Below are 23,840 nucleotides of genomic sequence, written 5' to 3'. Positions count from 1 at the left end.
GCTAACATGGTGAAACCCCATCTTTACTAAAAAATACAAAAAATTAGCTGGGCGAGATGGCGGGCACCTGTAGTCCCAGCTACTCGGGAGGCTGAGGTAGGAGAATGGCGTAAACCCGGCAGGTGGAGCTTGCAGAGAGCCGCGATCGCGCCACTGCACTCCAGCCTGGGTGACAGAGCGAGACTCTGTCTAAAAAAAAAAAAAAAATTTAAATAATTTTAATAAACAGAGATAAGGTTTCATTATGTTGCCAACTCCTGGGATCAAGTGATCCTCCCGCCTTCACCTCCCAAAATGCTGGGATTACAGATGTGAGTTACCATATTCAGTGGAGACCCTCTCTCTAAAATAATAATAATAAAGCAGGAGGAAACAAGATAGGGTAGGGATCGGGAAGAATGGGTGTGTGTTCAGAGGAGTCTTCCCAAGGGGTGACATTGAAGCAAAGATTTGAAGGATGAGAAGGAGGGATCCATAGTTGACGTGTTCCAAGCAGAAGGAATAGCTAGAGCGAAGGACCTGAGGAAGGATTTTGCCTGGCTTGTCCAAGGACTATCAATGAGGCCACTAGGCTGGGCATGGTGGCTTGTGCCTGTAATCCCAGCACTTTGGTGGATCACCTGAGGTCAGGAGTTCAAGACCAGCCTGGCCAACATGGTGTAACACTGTCTTTACTAAAAATACAAAAAATTAGCCGGGCGTGGTGACAGGCACCTATAATCCCAGCTACTCAGGAGGCTGAGTCAGGAGAATCGCTTAAATGCGGGAGGCGGCGGTTGCAGTAAGCTGAGATCACACTCCAACCTAGGCAACAAAAGCGAAACTGCATAAAAAAAAAAAAAAAAAAAAAAGGAGGCCACTGTAGCTGGAGCAAAGGAAGTAAACACGAGACTGATAAAAATCCATGGCAGGGACACAGGGCGGGATGAGGCAGGACCTTGTATAACTGGGGAAGGACTTGGGTGTTCACCCTGAGTAAGGTGGGAGCCTCAGAGGGTTCCGAACAGAGAAGGCTCATGAATTGACCCAAGCTTTACCAGAATCACTGTCTCCACCCCTGTCTGTCCCTGTCCACCTGTGTGTGGCCAAGAGTCCCAGTCAAGACCCTAGGATCCAAGGATGGTAAATCAGGTCCTGATCCTGGCCTTGCCCAGTGACCCCATCAGCCTTGGGAGTCCCAGCTCAAGATCCTGAGCTGTTGGGGGGCCCATGGTGGCTCTGACCCCGGCCCTGCCCCTCTCCCCAGTCCTCCTGCTCCTCCCAGGAGCGCCTGCACCAGCTGCCCTACCAGCCCACGGTGGACGAGCTCCACTTCCTCTCCAAACACTTCGGGAGCACCGAGAGCATCACAGACGAGGATGGTGGCCGTCGCTCCCCAGCCGTGCGTCCCCGCTCACGGAGCCTCAGGTGGGCAGGTCTTAGAACTTGTGCATAGAGAGACCCCTGTCCCCGCGAATAAAAGGGTTACATCTCGGGGCAAGGGCTCTCTGTGGGCTTGGAGGCAGAGGACTGGACAGAATGGGCTTCTCTCCCCGCAGCCCCGGGCGCTCCCCCTCCTCCTACGACAACGAGATCGTGATGATGAATCATGTCTACAAGGAGAGGTTCCCGAAGGTGAGGTGGGACCCGAGGCAATCGCCGGGTGACCTGGTGGCTTGCACTCTCGCTCGCCTTATCCCCGCGCGCCCCCTGGCGGCCTCGGTGCACAGCGCAGGCTCCTGGCGGCCACAGCCTCTGGGCACAGCCCCGCACCCCTCCTCCGTCCCTCCCGCAGGCCACTGCGCAGATGGAGGAGAAGCTGCGTGACTTCACCCGCGCCTACGAACCCGACAGCGTTCTGCCTCTGGCCGATGGCGTGCTCAGCTTCATCCACCACCAGATCATCGAGCTGGCCCGGGACTGCCTAACCAAGTCCCGTGACGGCCTCATCACCACGGTCTACTTCTATGAATTGCAGGAGAACCTGGAGAAGCTCCTTCAAGACGTGAGTGCACGCGGAGGCCGGGCTGATCTCAGGCTCAGCACGGCCAAGTTGTGCCCAATGCACCCCTTTCTTCACCCCACATCCATTTAGGGAGCTCCTACCAGGATCCAGGCACTGGCGTGGAGCTGAGGACTCAGGGGTGAAAGTGTCCCTTCACTAGGTCTGACTGACTGAAGAGGCAGGAATTTCACCTCGCTCATTTCCCTTAGGTCTTTACTCAAGTATCACCTTCTCAGGTGGCTTCTTAGGCAGTCCCCAGCCATTTAAAATATTAAACTTGGCTGGGTGCTGTGGCTCAGGCCTGTAATCCCAGCACTTTGGGAGGCTGAGGCAGGTGGATCACCTGAGGTCAGGAGTTCGAAACCAGCCTGGCCAACATGGCAAAACCCCGTCTCTACTAAAAATACAAAAATTAGCAGGGCGTGGTGGCTTGTACCTGTAATCCCAAGTACTTGGGAGGCAGAGGCGGGAGAATCGCTGGAACCTGGGAGTCGGAGGTTGCAGTGAGCCAAGATCATGCCATTGCACTCCAGCCTGGGCAACAAGAGTGAAACTCTGTCTCAAAAATAAATAAATAAATGAAATAAAATAAAACATCAAGCTCTACTCATATTTATCAGCCACTTTCTCTTTAGTTTCTCCTTGACACTCAGCAGTATCCATCACATTCTGTATTTTTGCTTATTTTATTTCATGTCTATCCTTCTCCAGTGTCAGTCCCATAGGTGGCAAGGATGGGGGGACGGGGTTGTCTGTTCTGTCCACTGCTGTGTCCCTGCTGTTTGGAACACTACCCAGCACACAGTAGGTACTCAATAAATGCTAGGTAAATTGATGCATGAATGTCCCTTTGCAGTGGCATGCACCTGTAGTCCCAGCTACTTAGGAAGCTGAGATGGGAGGATTGCTTGAGGTCAGGAGTTTGAGACCAGCTTGGGCAACATAGCAAGATCCCATCTCTAAAACAATAAAAAATATTTAAGCCAGGTGAGATGGCTCACAACTTTAATCCCAGCACTTTGGGAGGCTGAGGTGAGCGGATCACAAGGTCAGGAGTTTGAAACCAGCCTGGGCAATAAGGTGAAACTCTGTCTTGACTAAAAATACAAAAAAATTAGCCAGGTGTGGTGGCACGTGCCTGTAATCCCAGTTACTGGGGAGGCTGAAGCAGAAGAATCTCTTGAACCCGGGAGGCAGTGGTTGCAGTAAGCTGAGGTTGCACCACTGCACTCCAGCCTGGGCGACAGAGTGAGATTCTGTCACAAAAAAAAAAAAAAAATTGAATTAGCTAGGCATAGTGGCACACATCTGTAGTCCCAGCTACTTCAGAGGCTGAGGCAGGAGGATCACTTGATCATTCATTAAGTCCACCAATATTTATTTATTAAAATTTAAAAAAAATTTTTTGGAGACAGAGTCTCACTTTATCGCCCTGGGCTGGAGTGCAATGGTGCGATCTTGGCTCATTGCAACCTCCACCTCCCAGGTTCAAGCGATTCTCCTGCCTCAGCCCGAGTAGCTGGGATCATAGGCACCCACCATCATGCCTGGCTAATTTTTGTATTTTTAGTCCAAACAGGGTTGCACTATGTTGGCCAGGCTGGTCTCAAACGCCTGACCTTAGGTGATCCACCCGCCTCTGCCTCCCAAAGTGCTGGGATTACAGGTGTGAGCCACTATGCCCAGCCCCTACCAATATTTATGAAGCACCTACTGTGGGCCTGACACTAGCCTAGAAGCTGGGAAATCAACTGGAAATAAAACAAAAATTCTTGTCTTTGGGGAGCTGACATTCTGCTAATAGCAGGAAGAGACCGAGGATAAACAATAGGCATTAGAAGCTCACCCCTGGAATCCCAGCATTTTGGCAGCTGAGACAGGAGGCTTTCTGGAGCCCAGGAGTTGGAGACCAGCCTGGGTAACATAGCGAGACCCTGTCTCTACAGAAAAACAAGTCAAACAAACAAAAACCCAATAGACATTAAGGCTGCGACCAGGACCAAGGTGAAGCAAGTGATTATTTCTTCCCCCAGAACATTAGATTAATTTTTTTTTTTGAGACGGAGTCTTGCTCTATCGCCCAGGCTGGAGTGCAGTGGCCGGATCTCAGCTCACTGCAAGCTCTGCCTCCCGGGTTTATGCCATTCTCCTGCCTCAGCCTCCCGAGTAGCTGGGACTACAGGCGCCCACCACCTCGCCCGGCTAGTTTTTTGTATTTTTTAGTAGAGACGGGGTTTCACCATGTTAGCCAGGGTGGTCTCAATCTCCTGACCTCGTGATCTGCCCGTCTCGGTCTCCCAAAGTGCTGGGATTACAGGCGTGAGCCACCGCGCCTGGCCTGATTAATTTTTGAAAAACTTGAAAAGTAGATAAATGAAAACCCAACATTATTTTAAGTTTACATATTTTATGTATAACCAAGCCACAATCTGTTATAATCTTACTGTCCTGGTTTTAATGAAAGCAAACTCATCAATAATACTATTTTCATTGAAGCTATTAGACGTTTCCAAAGACACATTAAAACACATACAGGTTGGTGCACACTTTTTTTGGCTCAAGTTAAAATATGACTAGGCACAGCCTGTTGAATTCTGTCTTTATTTAATTTTCTTTTTCTTTCTTTCTTTCTTTCTTTTTTTTTTTTCATTTGAGATGGGGGACTCTCTATGTTGCCCAGGGTGGTCTTGAACTCCTGGGCTCAGGCAATCCTCCTGCCTTAGCCTCCTGAGTAGCTGGGATTATAGGCATGTACTACCACATCTGGCTTAAATTTTGATATTTTGCTTATGATAGATTTTTGGCATTAATTTTAGGCTTTTCAAGTATTACAATAAGATATTAGTTCTTTTTTTCTTTTTTTCTTTTCTTTTCTTTTTTTCTTTTTTGTTTTTTTTGAGACAAAGTCTCACCCTGTCACCCAGGCTGGAGTGTAGTGATGTGATCTTGGCTCACTGCAACCTCTACCTCCCAGGTTCAAGTGATTCTCCTGCTTCAGCCTCCTGAGTAGCTGGGATTACAAGTGTGTGGCACCATACCCAGCAAAGTTTTGTACTTTCAGCAGAGATGGGGTTTTGCCATGGTAGGCAGGCTGGTCTCAAATCCCTGACCTCAAGTGATTCGCCCTCCTCTGTCTCCCAAAATGCTGGGATGACAGGCATGAGCCACCGTCCCTGGCTTCTTTTTCTTTTCTTTTTTTTTTGAGACAGAGGATCTCTCTGTAACCCAGGCAGGAGTGCAGTGGTGCAATCAGCTCACTGCAGCCTTAGTCCCCCCGGGCTCAACTAATTCTCCTGTTTACTTCAGCTTCCCAGGTAGCTAGGACTACAGGCACGCACGACCACACCTGGCTAATTTTATTTTTTGTAGAGACAGGGTCTCACTATGGTTTTGTTGTTTGTTTGTTTGTTTGGTTGTTTGTTACTGCTTTTGTTTTGAGACAGAGTCTCACTCTGTCACACAGGCTGGAGTGCAGTGGCATGATCTTGGCTCACTGCAACTTCTGCCTCCCAGGTTCAAGTGATTCTCCGGCTTCAGCCTCCCAAGTAGCTGAGATTACAGGCATCTGTCACCACGCCTGGCTAATTTTGCATTTTTAGCGGAGATGGGGTTTCACCATGTTGGTCAGGCTGGTCTCAAACACTTGACCTCAAGTGATCCACCCACCTGGGCCTCCCAAAGTGCTGGGATTACAGGCCTGAGCCACTGTGCTCAGCCTCATTATTCTTACTGTGTAACTTGGGCCTCAGTCTCCTCACCTATAAGATGGAACAGTAGCAGCAGTATGTACTCCAAGGTGCTGAGAGAGGGGCCAGGATGAGGCAGGGTGCCTGTGAGCCCTGTCCCTCTGTGTCCCCTACCACAGGCCTATGAACGCTCTGAGAGCTTGGAGGTGGCCTTTGTTACTCAGCTGGTGAAGAAGTTGCTTATTATCATCTCACGTCCCGCGAGGCTGCTGGAGTGCCTGGTGAGGGGGCTGGGCATGGGTAGGGGCAGGGGGGTGGACCTGGGGAGCCTGTGGTGAGCCCACTCCTGCCCTGCCTCAGGAATTCAACCCTGAGGAGTTCTACCACCTGCTGGAGGCGGCCGAGGGACACGCCAAGGAGGGCCACCTTGTCAAGACAGACATCCCCCGCTACATCATCCGCCAGCTGGGCCTCACCCGTGACCCCTTTCCAGGTGCTGGCTGGTGGGCACAGGGGGACTGGGGGTGAGCGGGACCAGACCCCAGCTCGTGCTCACTCTCAGTCCCTCCCTAGATGTGGTGCACCTGGAGGAACAGGACAGTGGTGGCTCCAACACCCCTGAACAAGATGATCTCTCTGAGGTAAAGCTGGGTGGCCAAGCGGTCAGTACCCTGGTTCCTGGGAGGGCAGGGCTCAACTCCAGCTTCTTTGCCCTCAGGCTTTGTGGATCTCTTAGTCCTGCACTCTGAGCCTCAGTTTTCCCATCCATAAAATGGGGTTAATAATAGCTCTTTCTGGGCCTAGCGCGGTGGCTCATGCCTGTAATCCCAGCACTTTGGGAGGCCAAGGCAGGCGGATCACCTGAGGTCGGGAGTTCGAGACCAGCCTAACTAATATGGAGAAACCCCATCTCTACTAAAAACAAAAAAATACAAAAATTAGCTGGGTGTGGTGGCACATGCCTGTAATCCCAGCTACTTGGGAGGTTGAGGCAGGAGAATCACTTGAACCCAGGAGGCAGAGGTTGCTGTGAGCCGAGATCGTGCCACTGCACTCCAGCCTGGGCAACAAGAGTGAAACTCTGTCTCAAAAAATAAAATAAAATAAAATTGAATTAAATTAAATTAAATAATAGCTCTTCCCCTGTGACCTCTTTATTTGTCATGTTAAAATCCATGAAACATAAATTTTAATTTACCTTTTTAACCATTTTAAAATGAACAATTTGTGGCCAGGTGCAGTGGCTTAGGCCTGTAATACCATCACTTTGGGAGGCCGAGGCAGGAGGATTGTTCGTGCTTAGGCATTTGATACCAGCCTGGGCAGCATAAAAAATCAGCTGGGCGTGGTGGCACATGCCTGTAGTCCCAGCTACTGGGGAGGCTGAGGTGGGAGAATTGTATGAGCCCAGGAAGTCAAGGCTTCTATAAGCCATGATCACACCACTGCACTCCAGCCTGGGTAACAGTGAGACCCTGTCTCAAAAAATGAAATTAAAAATAATAAAGAATAGGCCTGGTGCAATGGCTCACGCCTGTAATCCTACTACTTTGGGAGGACAAGATGGGCGGATCACTTGAGGTCAGGAGTTCAAAACTAGCCTGGCCAACACGGTAAAACCCTGTCTCCACTAAAAATACAAAAAAATTAGCTGGGTGTGGTGGTACATGCCTGTAATCCCAGCTACTTGGGAGGCTGAGGCAGGAAAATTGCTTGAACCTGGGAGGTGGAGGTTGGTGTGAGCTGAGATCGCGCCACTGCACTCCAGCCTGGGCAACAGAGTGAGACTCCGTCTTAATAATAATAATAATAATAATAATAACTAATAGCAATAAATAAATAATTTAGCAGCATTTAGTAATTCACAATGCTGTATAGTCATTAGATCTATGTAGCTGCAGAACTTTTTTATCACCCCAAAGGGAAACCTCACACCCATTACACCCTTCCTCCTCATTCCTCCCTCCCCACAGTCCCTGGCAACCTCTAATCTATTTTCTCTCTCTGTGGAAATGCTTTTTCTGGATATTTCCTTTTTTTCTTTTCTTTTTTTTTTTTTTGAGACAGAATTTCGCTCTCGTTGCCCAGGCTGGAGTGCAATGGCATGATCTAGGCTCACCGCAACCTCCGCCTCCCGGGTTCAAGCGATTCTCCTGCCTCAGCCTCCCAAGTAACTGGGATTACAGGCACGTGACACCACACCCGGCTAATTTTGTATTTTTAGTAGAGACAGGGTTTCACCATGTTGGTCAGGCTGGTATTGAACTCCTGACCTCAGGTGATCCGCCCACCTTAGCCTCCCAAAGTGCTGGGATTACAGGCATGAGCCACATGCCTGGCCTTTTTCTGGATATTTCCTATAAATGGGATCATATGCTCTGTGGCCTCTTACGTCTGGCTTCTTTCACTTAGCATAACGTTTCTGAGGTTTATCCATGTTGCTGTAGCTTGTATCACTGCTTCATTCCTTTTTAAAGCTCAGTAATAGTCCATTGAATGGTAGATCCATTCATCCACTGGTGAACCTTGGGTTGTCCATCTTTCATCTGTTGTAAATAGTGCTCCTATGAACATGGGTGTACAAATATTTGGCTGGACAACTGTTTTGAGTTATTTAGGGTATATGTATAGAGGTGGAATTTTTGGGTCATATGGTAGCTCTATATTTAACTTATAGAGGAATCCTGCATGCGTTTTTGAGCAGGCTAACTGGCTGTATATGTTAATGGCAGCTCAGCATGGGGAAAATTGCCAATTCTATTTCCAGGCCAGCCACACTTTGGCAGATCTTCTAGATGTCTACTGGAGAATCCTACCCCAATAGCCACACATGTGTTTTCTCTGAACTGCCTAGTGTTTTTCAAAAATTTGGGCAGGATATGGTGGCTCACGGCCACCCAGCACTTTGGGAGGGTGAGGCGGGTGGATCACTTGAGGTCAGGAAGTCGAGACCAGCCTGGCTAACATGGTGAAACCCTGTTTCTACTAAGAAAATACATAAAATTAGCCAGGTGTGATGGTATCCACCCGTAATCCCAGCTACTTGGGAGGCTGAGGCAGGAGAACCGCTGGAACCAGGGAGACAAAGATTGCAGTGAGCCGATATCGAACCACCGCACTCCAACCTGGGTGAGAGAGTGAGACAGTGAGGCTCCATCTCGAAAAAAAAAAAATAAATAAAAACAAAAGAAGCAAAATATAAAATTGAAAGATTTTTGCTTCAAAATCTGGATTTGGGCCTTCTCTTGAAAAATCAAAACCTCTAGGGCTGGGTGTAGTGGCTCATGACTATAATCTCAGCACTTTCGGAAGCCAGGGTGGCAGGATTGCTTGAGCTCAGGAGTTCGAGATCAGCCCGGGCAACATAGCAAGACCCCGTCTCTACTTAAAAAAAAAAAAATAGATGAAGAAGAAGTTCTAATAAAACTGTGGTGGAACCAGCTGAGTGGGGGTGGTCCTGTGATATTGGGTACCTGCCCCTTTGTCACCCATGGCCTCCACCCTGGTCTACTGACCCCTGAAGATGCTTAAGTTTGTAATCTTTGTTTCAAATTGTATCTATACAGTCACACAAATATATACACACACCTTTCCTTCATGTATGTATTTAAAAGGAATCTCACGATACATGCCATTTGTTTAATGTTTTGAATAGGTAATGGGATGACATCACTCAAAAGTCTAAAACTCTAAAAAGGTATTTATCTCTCGTTTGTAGGATTCTGTTATTCCATTTAATCAAACTTGTTAATTGAGTGATTCAAATCTTCCGTCTCCCTATTCATTTATCTTGCCTGATTAATCTAATAGTTTCTGAGAGATATGTGAGACCTTATTTTAAGCAACTTCTCCTTGTAATTCTGTCAATTTTTATGTCAGATATTTTTAGGCTACATTCTTTGGAGCATATAAGTTCAATATTTTTATATATCATAGATCTTTTTATGTAATGTCTATGTACTATATCTCTTTGTCCCTAAGAAAAATCAAAATAATCTTCAAGAAAGATATACAGTGAAAAAATCTTACTCCTACCTTTGTTCCCCATTGCCCTATAACCCTGAAATATGATTATATAGTTTTACTTTGCCACTTGTTTTTTTGAGACAAAGTTCCACTCTTGTTGCCCAGGCTGGAGTGCAATGGTGTGATCTTGGCTCACTGCAACCTCTCTTTCCTGCGTTCCTCTCTCCTGCTTCAGCCTTCCAAGTAGCTGGGATTACAGGTGCCCACCACCACACCTGGCTAATTTTTTTGTATTTTTAGTAGAGACGGGGTTTCACCATGTTGGCCACGCTGGTCTCTAACTCCTGACCTTCAGGTGATCCACTCACCTTGGTCCCCCAAAGTACTGGGATTACAGGCGTGAGCCACCACACCCGGCCTTTGCCACATTTTTTAACACAAAAACATACAATACATATTGCCTATTGCATTTTTACACTTAATAAAATACTTTAGAGAACTTTCTAAATCCGTAGACAGTTTCCTCATTATTTTTTAACAGTGACACAATGTTTCTTTATATAACTACCCCACATGTATTTGTTTGGCTAATTTAACATATGGATTATTAGTTCCAATCTCACAATGAGCAAGATAGTAGATATACCATTTTTCACATGTGCAAGTATATCTGTAGCATAAATTCAAAAGTGAAATTGCTGAGTCAAAGGGAACATGTATTTGTAATTCTGATCTGTACCAAACAGTAATTTACACTCCCAGCAGCAAGATATGAAAGTACCTGTTCAGCCCGGCGCGGTGGCTCACGCCTGTAATCCCAGCACTTTCGGAGGCCAAGGCGGGTAGATCACGAGGTCAGGAAATCGAGACCATCCTGGCTAACATGGTGAAACCCCATCTGTACTAAAACTACAAAAAATTAGCCAGACGTAGTGGCAGGCACCTGTAGTCCCAGATACTCAGGAGGCTGAGGCAGGAAAATGGAGTGAACCCGGGAGGCGGAGCTTACAATGAGAGGAGATCGCAGCCGCTGCACTCCAGCCTGGGTGACAGAGTTAGACTCTGTCTCAAAAAAAAAAAGAAAGTACCTGTTCATCCACATATTTGCCCATAGAGGGTGTCAGGTTTTAGATTTTTTTTCTCCCAATCTACTAGGTGAAAAATGTATTTTGTGGTAGTTATAATTTGTCTTTCTGTTATTGTAAGTGAGATTGAGTTTTTTTTTTTTTTTTTTTTTTGAGATGGAATTTTGCTCTTGTTGCCCAGGCTGGAGTGCAATGCCGCGATCTCAGCTCACCACAACCTCTGCCTCCTTGGTTCAAGCAATTCTCCTGCTTCAGCTTCCCGAGTAGCTGGGATTATAGGCATGCACCACCATGCCCAGCTGATTATATATTTTTAGTGTAAACGGGGTTTCTCTATGTTGGCCAGGTTTGTCTCAAGCTCCTGACCTCAGGTGATCCACCCACCTTGGCCTCCCAAAGTGCTGGGATTACAAGTGTGAGCCACCACGCCCAGCTAAGATTCCTTTTTTATTTTTCATTTTTTTCTCTTTTGAGACGGACTCTTGTTCTGTCGCCCAGGCGGAAGTGCAGTGGTGTAATCTCTGTTCACTGCAAGCTCTGCCTCCCGGGTTCACACCATTCTCCTGCCTCAGCCTCCCGAGTAGCTGGGATTACAGGCACATGCCACCACACCCACCTGATTTTTAAAATTTTCAGTAGAGACGGGGTTTCACCATGTTAGCCAGGATGGTCTCGATCTCCTGACATCGTGATCCACCTGCCTCGGCCTCCCAAAGTGCTGGGATTACAGGCATGAGCCACTGCACCCGGCCTGAATCTTTTAATATGTTTAAGAGCTATAACTGGCTGGGTATAGTGGCTCGTGCCTATAGTCCCTACTCTTTGGGAGGCCAAGGCAGGCAGATTGCTTCAGTCTAGGAGTTCAAGAGCAGCCTGGGCAAGATGGCAAAACCAAATTACTAAAATTAGCCTGGCGTGGTGGCATGTGCCTGTTGTCCCAGCTACCTGGGAGGCTGAGGCAGGAGAATCACTTGAGACCTAGAGGTGGAGGCTGCAGTGAGCACCACTACACTCCAGCCTGAACATCAGAGTGAGAACCTATCTCAAAAAAAATAAAATAAAATAAAAGCTCTAACTGTAATTTGTAATTGATTTACCTCACCTACTTTTTTCTCTTCCATTGTTAGGCTTTTGTTATTGATTTTTGGAAACTCTTTATATATTTATATATTAGGGTGACTGTTTTGTAGGTTTCCTGCTGTCTTTTCTAAAGGAAGAAAATGAGAATATGTCTTCAGAGTTAGTCTTGGGTTCAATTCCTGACTTTCTCTTTCATTATGGCACTTGGATGACCGGCTCTCTCATCCTTTCTGTGCCTCAGTTTCCTCATGTGTAAAATGAAATTAAAAGCATCCTACTGTCATGATGATGATGATGGAGGTGTGGTCTTCATCTTTTCCCTGAAGGGCCGCAGCAGCAAAGCCAAGAAACCTCCCGGGGAGAATGACTTTGATACCATTAAGCTCATAAGCAACGGTGCCTACGGGTGAGCCACCCGGGGCTCTGGCGGGGGGAGGGTGGCGGAGGCCGGGTGTCTCGGAGGTGACGGCCGGTCCTCGCTCTCTCCCCCTGCAGGGCTGTTTACCTGGTGCGGCACCGTGACACACGGCAGCGCTTTGCCATGAAAAAGATCAACAAGCAGAACTTGATCCTCCGCAACCAGATCCAGCAGGCCTTCGTGGAGCGCGACATCCTCACCTTCGCCGAGAACCCGTTTGTGGTTGGCATGTTCTGCTCCTTCGAGACTCGGCGCCACCTCTGCATGGTCATGGAATATGTGGAAGGTGTGGCTGCCTGTGGGGCTGCAGGGAAGATGGGCCATGCTCACTGGTCAGGGCTGCCGGGTGGCCTGCCTGAGCCACATTCACCATATTGATTAGTTGGCCTGTATGTTTATCCATCTGTTTATTTCTCCAGTCATTGATTTGTCCATCCATTCTCCCTATATATTTATTCAGTCATCTATTGGTTTGTTTTTCGTGTCATTCAATATAGATACATTCAGTCTGACCCATTACCCTTCCATCTATCCTTCTATCTACTGATTTGCTAATCTATCTGTTTTTCCATCCATGCATCCATGAACCTGTTTCTTTTTATTTATTTATTTATGTATTCATGCATTTATTTATTTTTTGAGACGGAGTCTTGCTCTGTCACCCAGGCTTCAGTGCAGTGGTGCAATCTCGGTTCACTGCAACCTCCACCTCCCGGGCTCAAGCAATTCTTATGCCTCAGCCTCCCGAGTAGCTGGGATTACAGGCCTGTGCCACCATACATGGCTAATTTTTCTATTTCTAGCAGAGACAAGGTTTTGCCATGTTGGCCAGGCTGGTCTTCAACTCCTGACCTTAAGTGATCTGCCTGCCTGGGCCTCCCAGAGTGCTGAGATTACAGGCACGAGCCACTGTGTCAGGCCTTTTATTTATTTATTTATTTATTTATTTATTTATTTATGAGATGGAGTCTTGCTCTGTAGCCCAGGCTGGAGTGCAGTGGCGCAATTTCAGCTCACTGCAAGCTCCGCCTCCCTGGTTCACGCCATTTTCCTGCCTCAGCCTCCCGAGTAGCTGGGACTACAGGCGCCCTGCCACCACACCTGGCTAATTTTTTGTATTTTTAGTAGAGACGGGGTTTCACCGTGTTAGCCAGGATGATCTCAATCTCCTGACCTCGTGATCCGCCCACCTCGGCTTCCCAAAGTGCTGGGATTGCAGGCATGAGCCACCACGTCCGGCCCTATTTATTTATTTTTGAGACAAGATCTCACTCTGTTGCCTAGGCTGAATGTAGTGATGCTATCACAGCTCATTGCAGCCTCAAATGCCTGGGCTCAAGCAATCCTCCCACCTCAGCCTCCCAAATACCTGGGATTATAGGTGCAGACCACCACACTCGGCTAATTCTGGGGAGGCCAAGGCAGGCAGATCACGAGGTCAGGAGTTTGAGACCAGCCTGGCCAACATGGTGAAACCCTGACTCTACTAAAAATACAAAAATTAGCCAGATGGCACAGTCCTATAATCCCAGCTACTCGGTGGTTGAAGTGGGAGGGTTGTTTAAACATGGGAGGCAGAGGTTGCAGTGAGCCAAGATCGTGCCACTGCACTCCAGGCTAGGCTGAGATCGTGCCATTGCACTCCAGCCCTGGCGACTGAGCAAGACCCTGACCCTCAAAAAAAAAAAAAGTTTTTTGGGGTTTTTGTTTCTTTTGTTTGTTTTGTTTTTTATGCAGTCTCCCTGTATTGCCCAAGTTGGTCTCCAAGTCCTGGGCTCAGGCAACTGTCCTGCCTCAGCCTCCCAAAGTCCTGGGATTACAGGCACGAGTCACCGAACCCATCCCATATACCTGTTTATTAATCCACCTTTCTATCCATCCCTCAATTTGTCTATGTGTTTGTCCATCTGTTTATCCATCCGTATGTCTGTTTACCATTACACACTTATTTTTCTTGTTTCTTTCTTTCTTTTTTTTTTTTTTGAGACGGAGTCTTGCTCTGTCACCCAGGCTGGAGTGCAGTGGCCCAGTCTCGGCTCACTGCAAGCTCCGCCTCCCAGGTTCAAGCAATTCTCCTGCCTCAGCCTCCTGAGTCACTGGTATTACAGGTGTGTGCTACCACGCCTGGCTAACCTTTTGTATTTTTAGTAGAAAGGGGGTTTTCACCACGTTGGCCAGGCTGGTCTCGAACTCCTAACTTCAGGTGATCCTCTTGCCTCAGCCTCCCAAAGTGCTGAGATTACAGGCGTGAGCCATAGTTCTCAGCCCATATATTGTTTTTAATCCATCTGTGCATGTATTCACCCAAATGTTAATCCATCTATTGTCCAAAAACACACGCATGCTGTGGCTATTAGAACACATACATGATCCCTGGGGCCTCAGCTCTGCCTCTTCCAAGACTTCCAGTCAACTATCCAGTCACTCAACAAATGCCTCCTCATCATCTCTCTCATGTCACATGCTGTGCTAGGTGCCAGTGATACAGAGGGGGCCCAGGCAAAGACATCTCCCTCTCATGGAGGTTCCATTCTGGTCTGTATAGACAGACAATAAACAAGCAGAGCAAGCCAAAAGAGATAAGGACTATTTATTTATTTATTTATTTATTTATGGAATCTCACCCTTTCACCCAGGCTTGAGTGCCGTGGCGCGATCTTGGTGCACGGCAACCTCCATCTCCTAGGCTCAAGCGATTCTCATGCCTCAGCCTCTTGAGTAGCTGGGATACAGGTGTGCCACCACCATGTCCAGCTGGTTTTTGTAGTTTTAGTAGAGATGGGGGTTTCCCCATGTTGGCCAGGCTGGTCTTTAACTCCTGACCTCAGGTGATCAGCCCACCTTGGCCTCCCAAACTGCTGGGATTACAGGCATGAGCCGCCTCGCCCAGCCAGGACATTTCATAGTGAGGACATGAGGTCCCTGAAGCTGGAGGATGTGATGGGGAGGCAGGCAGGGAGTTTCTCAGAGGCCTAGAGTATGATGGGATAAGTGACCTGCTAGTACAAAGTCTCTTAGGTGACAATTTGGATTTGCAGGAGAGGAGGGGAGGGGAAGGGAAGGGAAGGGGGAAAAAAAAAACTACATTCCAGTGGCCTTCTCCTCCCCTCCTTCCCCTCTCCTCCCCTCCCCTCCCCTCCCCTCCTCTTCCTTCCCTTCCTTTCCCTGATGGAGTCTCGTTCTATTGCCCAGGCTGGAGTGCAGTGGTGCATCCTTGGCTCACTGCAACCTCTGCCTCCCGGGTTCAAGCGATTCTCCTGCCTCAGCCTCCTGAGTAGCTGGGACTACAGGCACGCGCCATCACACCCACCTAATTTTTGTATTTTTAGTAGAGATGGGGTTTCCCATGGGAACCTGGGAGGCGGAGCTTGCAGTGAGTCCAGATTGCACCACTGCACTCCAGCCTGAGCGAGAGAGCGAGATTCCGTATTGGAAAAAAAAAATCGCTTGAACCCGGGGGCGGTGGGTTGGGGGAGGTTGCAGTGAGCCAAGATGGAGCCACTGCATTCTAGCCTGGGTGACAAAGCCAGACTCTGACTCAAAAAAAAAAAAAAGAAAGAAAGAAAAGCAAAAGAAAAAATTAAGAAAAGGAAATCCGTTTAACTCCTGTGGACAGAGCAGGATCAGGAGAGTAGGAGGTAGGTGACTTCTGTAGTCCAGGCTCATTGCAGAGGAGGAGGAGAAAAGGGGGCTAAATCAGTATCTCTGTGGTGGGTTCTGAGTACACAATAAATGTGCTCACATGCAGATTCCTGGGCCCCACCCTCAGAGAGTTTCTGAAACCCAGCAAAATCTCGCAGAAAAAAGCATAGAAAAAAGAAAGAAATATATTAGCTTTCTTGGTCATTGGTGATTGAAAAACCAATATTACCTTCAGGAATGGCTGGATCTAGGCACTCAAAGCATTCCATCAGGAACCTCCCCATCTCTTGGCTCTGTACTCCAACATGTGGGCTTCCTTCTAGACAAGCCCTCATGTAGCAAGGTTGCCGTCTAGCAGATCTCAGCTTACATTCTATGAGTGTAGCAATTCTTTTTTTTTTTTTTTGACATGGAGTCTCGCTCTGTTGCCCAGGCTGGAGTGCAGTGGCACGATCTCGGCTCACTGCAAGCTACACCTCCCGGGTTCACGCCATTCTCCTGCCTCAGCCTCCGGAGTAGCTGGGACTACAGGTGCCTGCCACCACGCCCGGCTAAGTTTTTGTATTTTTAGTAGAGACGGGGTTTCACCGTGTTAGCCAGGATGGTCTCGATCTCCTGACCTCGTGATCCGCCCGCCTCTGCCTCCAAAAGGGCTGGGATTACAGGCGTGAGCCACTGCGCCTGGCCGAGTGTCGCCATTCTTATGGGAAAAGAGTGAAAATTCCAAGGGCTGAGTCACTGGAGCAACTTGGGTTACATACTGACCAGTTGCTGCACCTGGAAGGAAATCTAGCCTTTGTAAGAAAAAAAGGAAATAGATATTGAGAGACTGAAATAAATCTGGTGGAGGGGTGGGTGCAGTGGCCAACACTTTGGGAAGCTGAGGCAGGAGGATCCTTTGAACCCAGAAGTTGGAGACTAGCTTGGGCAACATAATGAAACTCTGTTTCCACAAAAAACTTTTTTTTTTTTTTTTGAGACGGAGTCTTGCTCTGTCACCCAGGCTGGAGTGCAGTGGCGTGATCTTGGATCCCTGCAACCTCTGCCTCCCAGGTTCAAGCGATTCTCCTGCCTCAGCCACCTGAGTAGCTGGGATTACAGTTGTCTGCCAACACACCAGGCTAACTTTAGTATTCTTTTTGTAGAGATGGAGTTTCACCATATTGACCAGGCTGGTCTTGAACTCCTGACCTCAAGTGATCCACCTGCCTTGGCCTCCCAAAGTGCTGGATTTCAGGCATGAGCTACCATACCCGGCCTTGAGCAATTTTTTTTTTTTTTTTTGAGACGGAGTCTCGCTCTCTCTCCCAGGCTGGAGTGCAGTGGCCGGATCTCAGCTCACTATAAGCTCCGACTCCCAGGTTTACGCCGTTCTCCTGCCTCAGCCTCCCGAGTAGCTGGGACTACAGGCGCCTGCCACGTCGCCCGGCTAGTTTTTTGTACTTTTTTTTAATAGAGACGGGGTTTCACCGTGTTAGCCAGGATGGTCTCGATCTCCTGACCTCGTGATCCGCCCATCTCGGCCTCCCAAAGTGCTGGGATTACAGGCTTGAGCCACCGCGCCCGGCCGACCTTGAGCAATTTTTTAAAAAATCAGCTGGGCATGGTGGCTCACATCTGTAGTCCCAGCTACTCAGGAGGCTGAAGCAGGAGGATTGCTTGAGCTAGGAGGTCGAGGACGCAGTGAGCTGTGATCTTGCCCCTGCACTCTAGCCTGGGCAATGGAGTAAGACTCTGTCTCAAAAAAATAAAAAATAAAAGATCCAATGAAGGCCAAGAATCTATCTTCATCTAAGGCTCCCAGCTCCAAGGTTCAGACACCAGGAGATAGAGGGCTGTGCTTCCAGATGCAGTTGATAAGTGGGCAGCCTTCCTTCCCCAACTAAATGTCACCTCCTCCAACAACTGCCTGTATGACCCATCCTCTCTTTGAATCTCCATCCCTTTGTGAATAAGATGAGCTGATGACATCAACTTTGGAGGACAGCTAAGAGGACAAGAAGAACCCAGTAGAGGGTCAGGTGCGGTGGCTCACACCTGTAATCCCAGCACTTTGGGAGGCCGAGGCAGGCAGATCACAAGGTCAGGATATCAAGACCATCCTGGCTAACACGGTGAAACCCCGTCTCTACTAAAAATACAAAAACTTAGCCGGGCGTGGTGGCAGGCACCTGTAGTCCCAGCTACTCCGGAGGCTGAGGCAGGAGAATGGCGTGAACCCGGGAGGTGTAGCTTGCAGTGAGCTGAGATCGCGCCTCTGCACTCCAGCCTGGGCAACAAAGAGCGAGAATCCATCTCAAAAAAAAAAAGAAAAAAAAGAAGAACCCAGTAGAGGACCTGGAGAGAGGGAGGCCCCTCTCAGAGCCTCAGTTTCCCTTATCTGTAAAATGGGTACAACATAACATGGGAAGTTGGTGCTATGGCGCATGCCCTCTTTACATGGGCCCATTTCCTGGCCTGCAGGCGGCGACTGTGCCACTCTGCTGAAGAATATCGGAGCGCTGCCGGTAGAGATGGCCCGCATGTACTTTGCCGAGACGGTGCTAGCCCTCGAGTATTTGCACAACTATGGCATCGTGCACCGCGACCTCAAGCCTGACAAGTGAGCTTTGATCTTTCCCATCACTCCCTCTCTGCCCCTTGGGAAGCCAGGAGGCAGAATGGACGGGCCTCATCCCTGAGACCCCCGCCTGTGCCTACAGCCTCCTTATCACCTCCATGGGTCACATCAAGCTCACAGATTTCGGCCTTTCCAAGATGGGGCTCATGAGCCTCACCACCAACTTATATGAAGGCCACATTGAGAAGGACGCCCGGGAGTTCCTGGACAAACAGGTGTGTGTGCGGGCATGGGGGTCGCTGCGGGTGGAGTGACCCGGCAGGACCTCGGGAACCCAGGGCCTGGTGGGGGGCACAGCTCTCCCTCGAGGGCCCTCCTGTGGCCAGGGCGTGGGCTGACAGCCTGCCCCCAGGTGTGTGGGACCCCAGAGTACATCGCACCCGAGGTCATCCTGCGTCAAGGCTACGGCAAGCCAGTGGACTGGTGGGCCATGGGGATCATCCTCTATGAGTTCCTGGTGGGCTGTGTGCCCTTCTTCGGAGACACGCCAGAGGAGCTATTTGGACAGGTCATCAGTGGTACGTGGCTTTGCAGTGCACAGGGGCAGGGCGTGGTGTGCACGGAGAGATGGACAGGCCCAGTGTTCCAGGGACTTCAAAAGTGACCCCCCAGAGGATTCCTTGTACCCAGGAGGTCAAGGCTGCAGTGAGCCATGATCGTGCCACTGCACTCCAGCTGGGTGACACAGTGAGATCCTGTCTCCAAACAACAACAACAACAACAACAACAACAAAAAACGCCCTTAAACTCCGTTTTGTTTTGCAGATGACATCCTGTGGCCCGAGGGGGATGAAGCCCTACCCACAGAGGCCCAACTCCTCATATCCAGCCTCCTGCAGACCAACCCTCTGGTCAGGCTTGGGGCAGGTAAGTCTGCCGTGCAGAGGAGCTGAGGTTCCACTGATGGAGAGCAGGACTCCAAAACCCCAGACCCAGCCTGTGCTGTGGCCCCGGGGCGGAAGACATGGGGGGCGGGGCTCGGCTGCTGGGTTGGCCATCAGCTGTGGCTGGAATTCCTTCCCTCCCAGGCGGCGCTTTTGAGGTGAAGCAGCACAGTTTCTTTAGAGACCTGGACTGGACAGGGCTGCTGAGGCAGAAGGCCGAGTTCATCCCCCACCTAGAGTCGGAAGATGACACTAGCTACTTTGACAGTGAGCTGGGACACCAGGCACGGCCTGGGTCGAGGGGTGGGATCCGGGAAGAGGGACCCTGGGGTAAGTAAAGCCTGGGATAGGGCCCGGCTAAGTACTTAGATGTGATGCCTAGGTACAAAGGTGGTATTTTGGTGGGGGCGGGCTTTATCAGGGGCGGGGCCAATGGGTCGGGGCTGACATGGGGTGGGGCTCAGGCTGAAATATAGGTAAGAACCTGAGATTGGGGTAGGTGTGGGGCGTGGACTAGGGTGAGTTGTGAGCGTGGGCCTGTAACTGAGCTAGAGAGAGGTACTAGCGCTCAGAATGGCCTGGGATGAGGCCAGGGTGCAGAGCACTGTAGGTGGAATCTGGGGGCGTGGCATCTTTGGAGGCTGGGCTAGACGATGCCACTGAGAATGGGGCAAGGACCTAGCCTGGGAGCAGAGACTAAATTAAATACACTAATGAGGCAGGGACGTGGCCTGACCTGAAGACTTGTAAACCGGGCTTGAACCAGGACGGGGCTCCTGTGGGGATGTGATATGAGGAGGAAACACGTACCCGCAGTCACAGCCCATACCCGCTCCCCAGCCCGCTCAGACAGGTATCACCACGTGAACTCCTATGACGAGGATGACACAACGGAGGAGGAGCCCGTGGAAATCCGCCAGTTCTCTTCCTGCTCTCCGCGCTTCAGCAAGGTGGGCCAAGGCTGAGTGTGGGACAGGGCGAGACCCCGGGAGGGATGGGACTTGGAGAGACAGTGAGAAACAGGTTCCCTGGTGCCCAAGGTTTCAGGAGCGGGAACCTCCTGATGGGATGGGAGTCTGGGAAGTGGTAAGACCACGCGACAGGCAGGTTCGGGAGTCTATGGGACGGGACTTTGGCATTGAGTGGAATCTAACAAGAATCAGGACAGTTGTGCAGATTGAGGCCATGGTGGGGCGGGGCTAGGTCTGGGTTGGGCGGGGTCAGGACGTGGGAATGAGGCCAGGAGCAAGGGCGGGGTAAAGCCCAACAAGGTCTTGCTTTTATTTCTTTATTTCTTTATTTATTTTCTGATAACAGGCAGAGAAGCCATAGGTTTCGCTTTGAGAAGCAACTTGTAGAGGGGTGCAGGGTCTAGCCTGGGCGAAGGAGACATAAACTAAGGGGGTTGCTGGGAAGATGGGGTGTGTAGAGAGCAGATTGGTCAGGGCATTCTAGGGACAGAGTCTAGAATAAAACGCAGGGCCTAACTTTGTGGGGTGGGGTCTGAACTGAAGAATTGTAGGTTGGCGGACCATGCACAATTGGTCGGAGCCAGGCCTCGGAGGGTGGAGTGCGCTTTGTGGGGATCCACTGCCAGGAAGATGATTAGCTCTGGAGTGAAGGTGGAACCCGGGCTGGACTTGCCTCCCACCACCTACAGGTGTATAGCAGCATGGAGCAGCTGTCGCAGCACGAGCCCAAGACCCCAGTAGCGGCTGCTGGGAGCAAGCGGGAGCCGAGCACCAAGGGCCCCGAGGAGAAGGTGGCCGGCAAGCGGGAGGGGCTGGGCGGCCTGACCCTGCGTGAGAAGACCTGGAGAGGGGGCTCTCCGGAGATGTGAGCAGGGGAATGGAGGATTTTGGGGGCGGGGTCGAAGGGGGCGTGTCTTCCCTGACCACGCCCCCTCCGTGCAGCAAGCGATTCTCTGCATCCGAGGCCAGTTTCCTGGAGGGAGAGGCCAGTCCCCCGTTGGGCGCCCGTCGCCGTTTCTCCGCGCTGCTGGAGCCCAGCCGCTTCAGCGCACCCCAAGAGGACGAGGATGAGGCCCGGCTGCGCAGGCCTCCCCGGCCCAGCTCCGACCCCCCGGGCTCCCTGGATGCACGGGCCCCCAAAGAGGAGACTCAAGGGGAAGGCACCTCCAGCACCGGGGACTCCGAGGCCAGTGAGTGCCCTATCGTGCTACCTTTCCCAATGCCCTACTGGTCATATAGTGAGCATCCCATGAGCCTGTTGCTGTTTGTGAAAGACTTCACGTACTATTCACATTCCAATTTAGGATTTTTTTTTTTTTTTTTTTTTTTTTGAGACAGAGTCTCACTCCCTCACCCAGGCTGAAGTGCAATGGCGTAATCTCGGCTCACTGCAACCTCCACCTCCTAAATTCAAGTGATTCTCGCATCTTAGCCTCCCGAGTAGCTGGGATTACAGGCGCGTGACGCCACCCCCGGCTAATTTTTGTATTTTTAGTAGAGACGGGGTTTCATCATGTTGGCCAGGCTGGTCGTGAATTCCTGACCTCAAGTTATCTGCCTTCCTTGGCCTATCAAAGTGCTGGGGTTACAGGCGTGAGCCACCGCGCCCAGCCCTATTTGAGATTCTTAACATTAGAAACACCCTAATGCCATGGTCAGTCAGTGATACAGTCTTATACAGACTATGTCTCTATATGAGCAGCAGTGCTGGATGCAGGTTACCTGCTCAGATGAAACTCACCATACATCAGGGGTAAAAAGTGGGAAGAGCATTCCAGGCAGGGAAACAGCATGTGGGAAATCCCCGGCCTTGGACTGATTCCTAACACATCTGCTTTCTGTTGCAGCTGACCGCCCACGCCCAGGTGACCTCTGCCCACCCTCGAAGGATGGGGATGCATCAGGCCCAAGGGCTACCAATGACCTGGTTCTGCGCCGGGCGCGGCACCAGCAGATGTCGGGGGACGCGGCAGTAGAGAAGAGGCCTTCTCGAACTGGGGGCAAAGTCATCAAGTCAGCCTCAGCCACTGCCTTATCTGTCATGATTCCTGCAGGTAATGCTGGGCCCCACCTGGCAGGGGAGGAGCTGCCCCCCCATCTGAGGCAGGACAGACCAATGAAAATGCTGCATATTCCCTGTCCACTGTGATTGGCTCCAGGCTGGACCAATGAGAGGCTGCTCTGCCACTTAGACTTGGGAGGAGGGAGGAGCAGATACAGGGAGATGTGTGTCTTCTTGGTTCTGATTTCTGACCACGGTTGTGTGTCTGTAGTGGACCCACATGGAAGCTCACCCCTTGCTAGTCCCATGTCTCCACGATCTCTGTCCTCCAACCCATCCTCACGGGACTCCTCACCCAGCCGGGACTACTCACCAGCTGTCAGTGGGCTCCGCTCCCCAATCACCATCCAGCGCTCGGGCAAGAAGTATGGCTTCACACTGCGTGCCATCCGTGTCTACATGGGTGACTCGGATGTCTATAGTGTCCACCACATTGTCTGGGTGAGTACTTATGGGTGGAGTCTCTATCACAGAGTGGAGGCTGGAGGGGAAAAGGCCCCTCCAGCTCAAACCAGTTAGCCTCGGTGAGACACCTCTGTGACCCTCTATGCCTCTTCCCGCTCTGAACCTGTTTATTTTTATTTTTATTTTTTATTTTAGGCGAAGTCTTGCTCTGCCACCAGGCTGGAGTGCAGTGGCACAATGTCGGCTCACTGCAACCTCCACCTCCTGGGTTCAAGCCATTCTGCCTCAATCTTCCGAGTAGCTGGGACTACAGATAGCCACGTACCACCACGCCCAGCTAATTTTTGTAATTTTAGTAGAGACGGGGTTTCACCATGTTGGCTAGGATGGTCTGGATCTCTTGACCTCGTGATCTGCCCACCTCGGCCTCCCAAAATGCTGGGATTACAGGCGTGAGCCACAGCACCTAGCCGAGTCTGTTTCTTCATCTGCAAAATGGGCAGTGTCCAGGCGCAGTGGCTCAGGCCTGTAATCCCAGCACTTTGGGAGGCTTAGGCGGGCAGATCACGAGGTCAGGAGTTCGAGACCAGCCTGACCAACATGGTGAAACCCCATCTCTACTAAAAATACAAAAACAAAACAAAACAAAAAAAAACACTAGCTGGGCGTGGTGGCAGGTGCCTATAATCCCAGCTACTCAGGAGGCTGAGATAGGAGAATCACTTGAACCCGGGAGGCAGAGATTGCAGTGAGCCGAGATTGTGCCATTGCACTCCAGCCTGGGTGACAGAGCAAGAGACTCCGTCTCAAAAAATAAAAATAAAAAAATAATTAGCCAGAGGTAGTGGCACATGCCTATAATCCCAGCTCTTGGGAGGCTGAGGCAGGAGAATCGCTTGAACCTGGGAGGTGGGTGTTGCAGTTAGCCAAGATCACACCACAGCACTCCAGCCTGGGTGACAGAGTGAGGCTCCGTCTTAAAAAAAAAATGGGTAGGAATAATTGCTATTTCACAAGGTGTTATGAGGATTCTAGTG

The 23,840-nt window shown here is 50.1% G+C and overlaps 1 protein-coding gene across 2 annotated transcripts in view; it reads left to right on the top strand.

Moving 5' to 3' along the window:
• MAST1 (microtubule associated serine/threonine kinase 1) overlaps positions 1-23,840 on the top strand; it is a 40,077-nt gene that overhangs the window by 13,223 nt on the left and 3,014 nt on the right. For both annotated transcript variants that reach the window (XM_033200456.1, XM_033200455.1), the window contains 18 exons: positions 1,247-1,407; positions 1,539-1,614; positions 1,775-1,984; positions 5,850-5,951; positions 6,031-6,163; positions 6,244-6,311; positions 12,128-12,207; positions 12,297-12,505; positions 18,325-18,463; positions 18,564-18,696; positions 18,834-18,999; positions 19,247-19,348; positions 19,510-19,632; positions 20,206-20,315; positions 21,026-21,201; positions 21,279-21,526; positions 22,184-22,390; positions 22,610-22,839. In XM_033200456.1, coding sequence (XP_033056347.1) covers positions 1,247-1,407; positions 1,539-1,614; positions 1,775-1,984; positions 5,850-5,951; positions 6,031-6,163; positions 6,244-6,311; positions 12,128-12,207; positions 12,297-12,505; positions 18,325-18,463; positions 18,564-18,696; positions 18,834-18,999; positions 19,247-19,348; positions 19,510-19,632; positions 20,206-20,315; positions 21,026-21,201; positions 21,279-21,526; positions 22,184-22,390; positions 22,610-22,839 — 2,673 coding nt within the window. The remainder of the gene's footprint in view (positions 1-1,246; positions 1,408-1,538; positions 1,615-1,774; positions 1,985-5,849; positions 5,952-6,030; positions 6,164-6,243; positions 6,312-12,127; positions 12,208-12,296; positions 12,506-18,324; positions 18,464-18,563; positions 18,697-18,833; positions 19,000-19,246; positions 19,349-19,509; positions 19,633-20,205; positions 20,316-21,025; positions 21,202-21,278; positions 21,527-22,183; positions 22,391-22,609; positions 22,840-23,840) is intronic.

Source organism: Trachypithecus francoisi, unplaced genomic scaffold (assembly GCF_009764315.1).
Source record: "Trachypithecus francoisi isolate TF-2019V2 unplaced genomic scaffold, Tfra_2.0 Lachesis_group5, whole genome shotgun sequence".
Classification (NCBI taxonomy): Eukaryota; Metazoa; Chordata; class Mammalia; order Primates; family Cercopithecidae; genus Trachypithecus; species Trachypithecus francoisi.
Note: the sequence above shows the minus strand (reverse complement) of the source record. Positions and strands in the feature narration are given on the sequence as shown.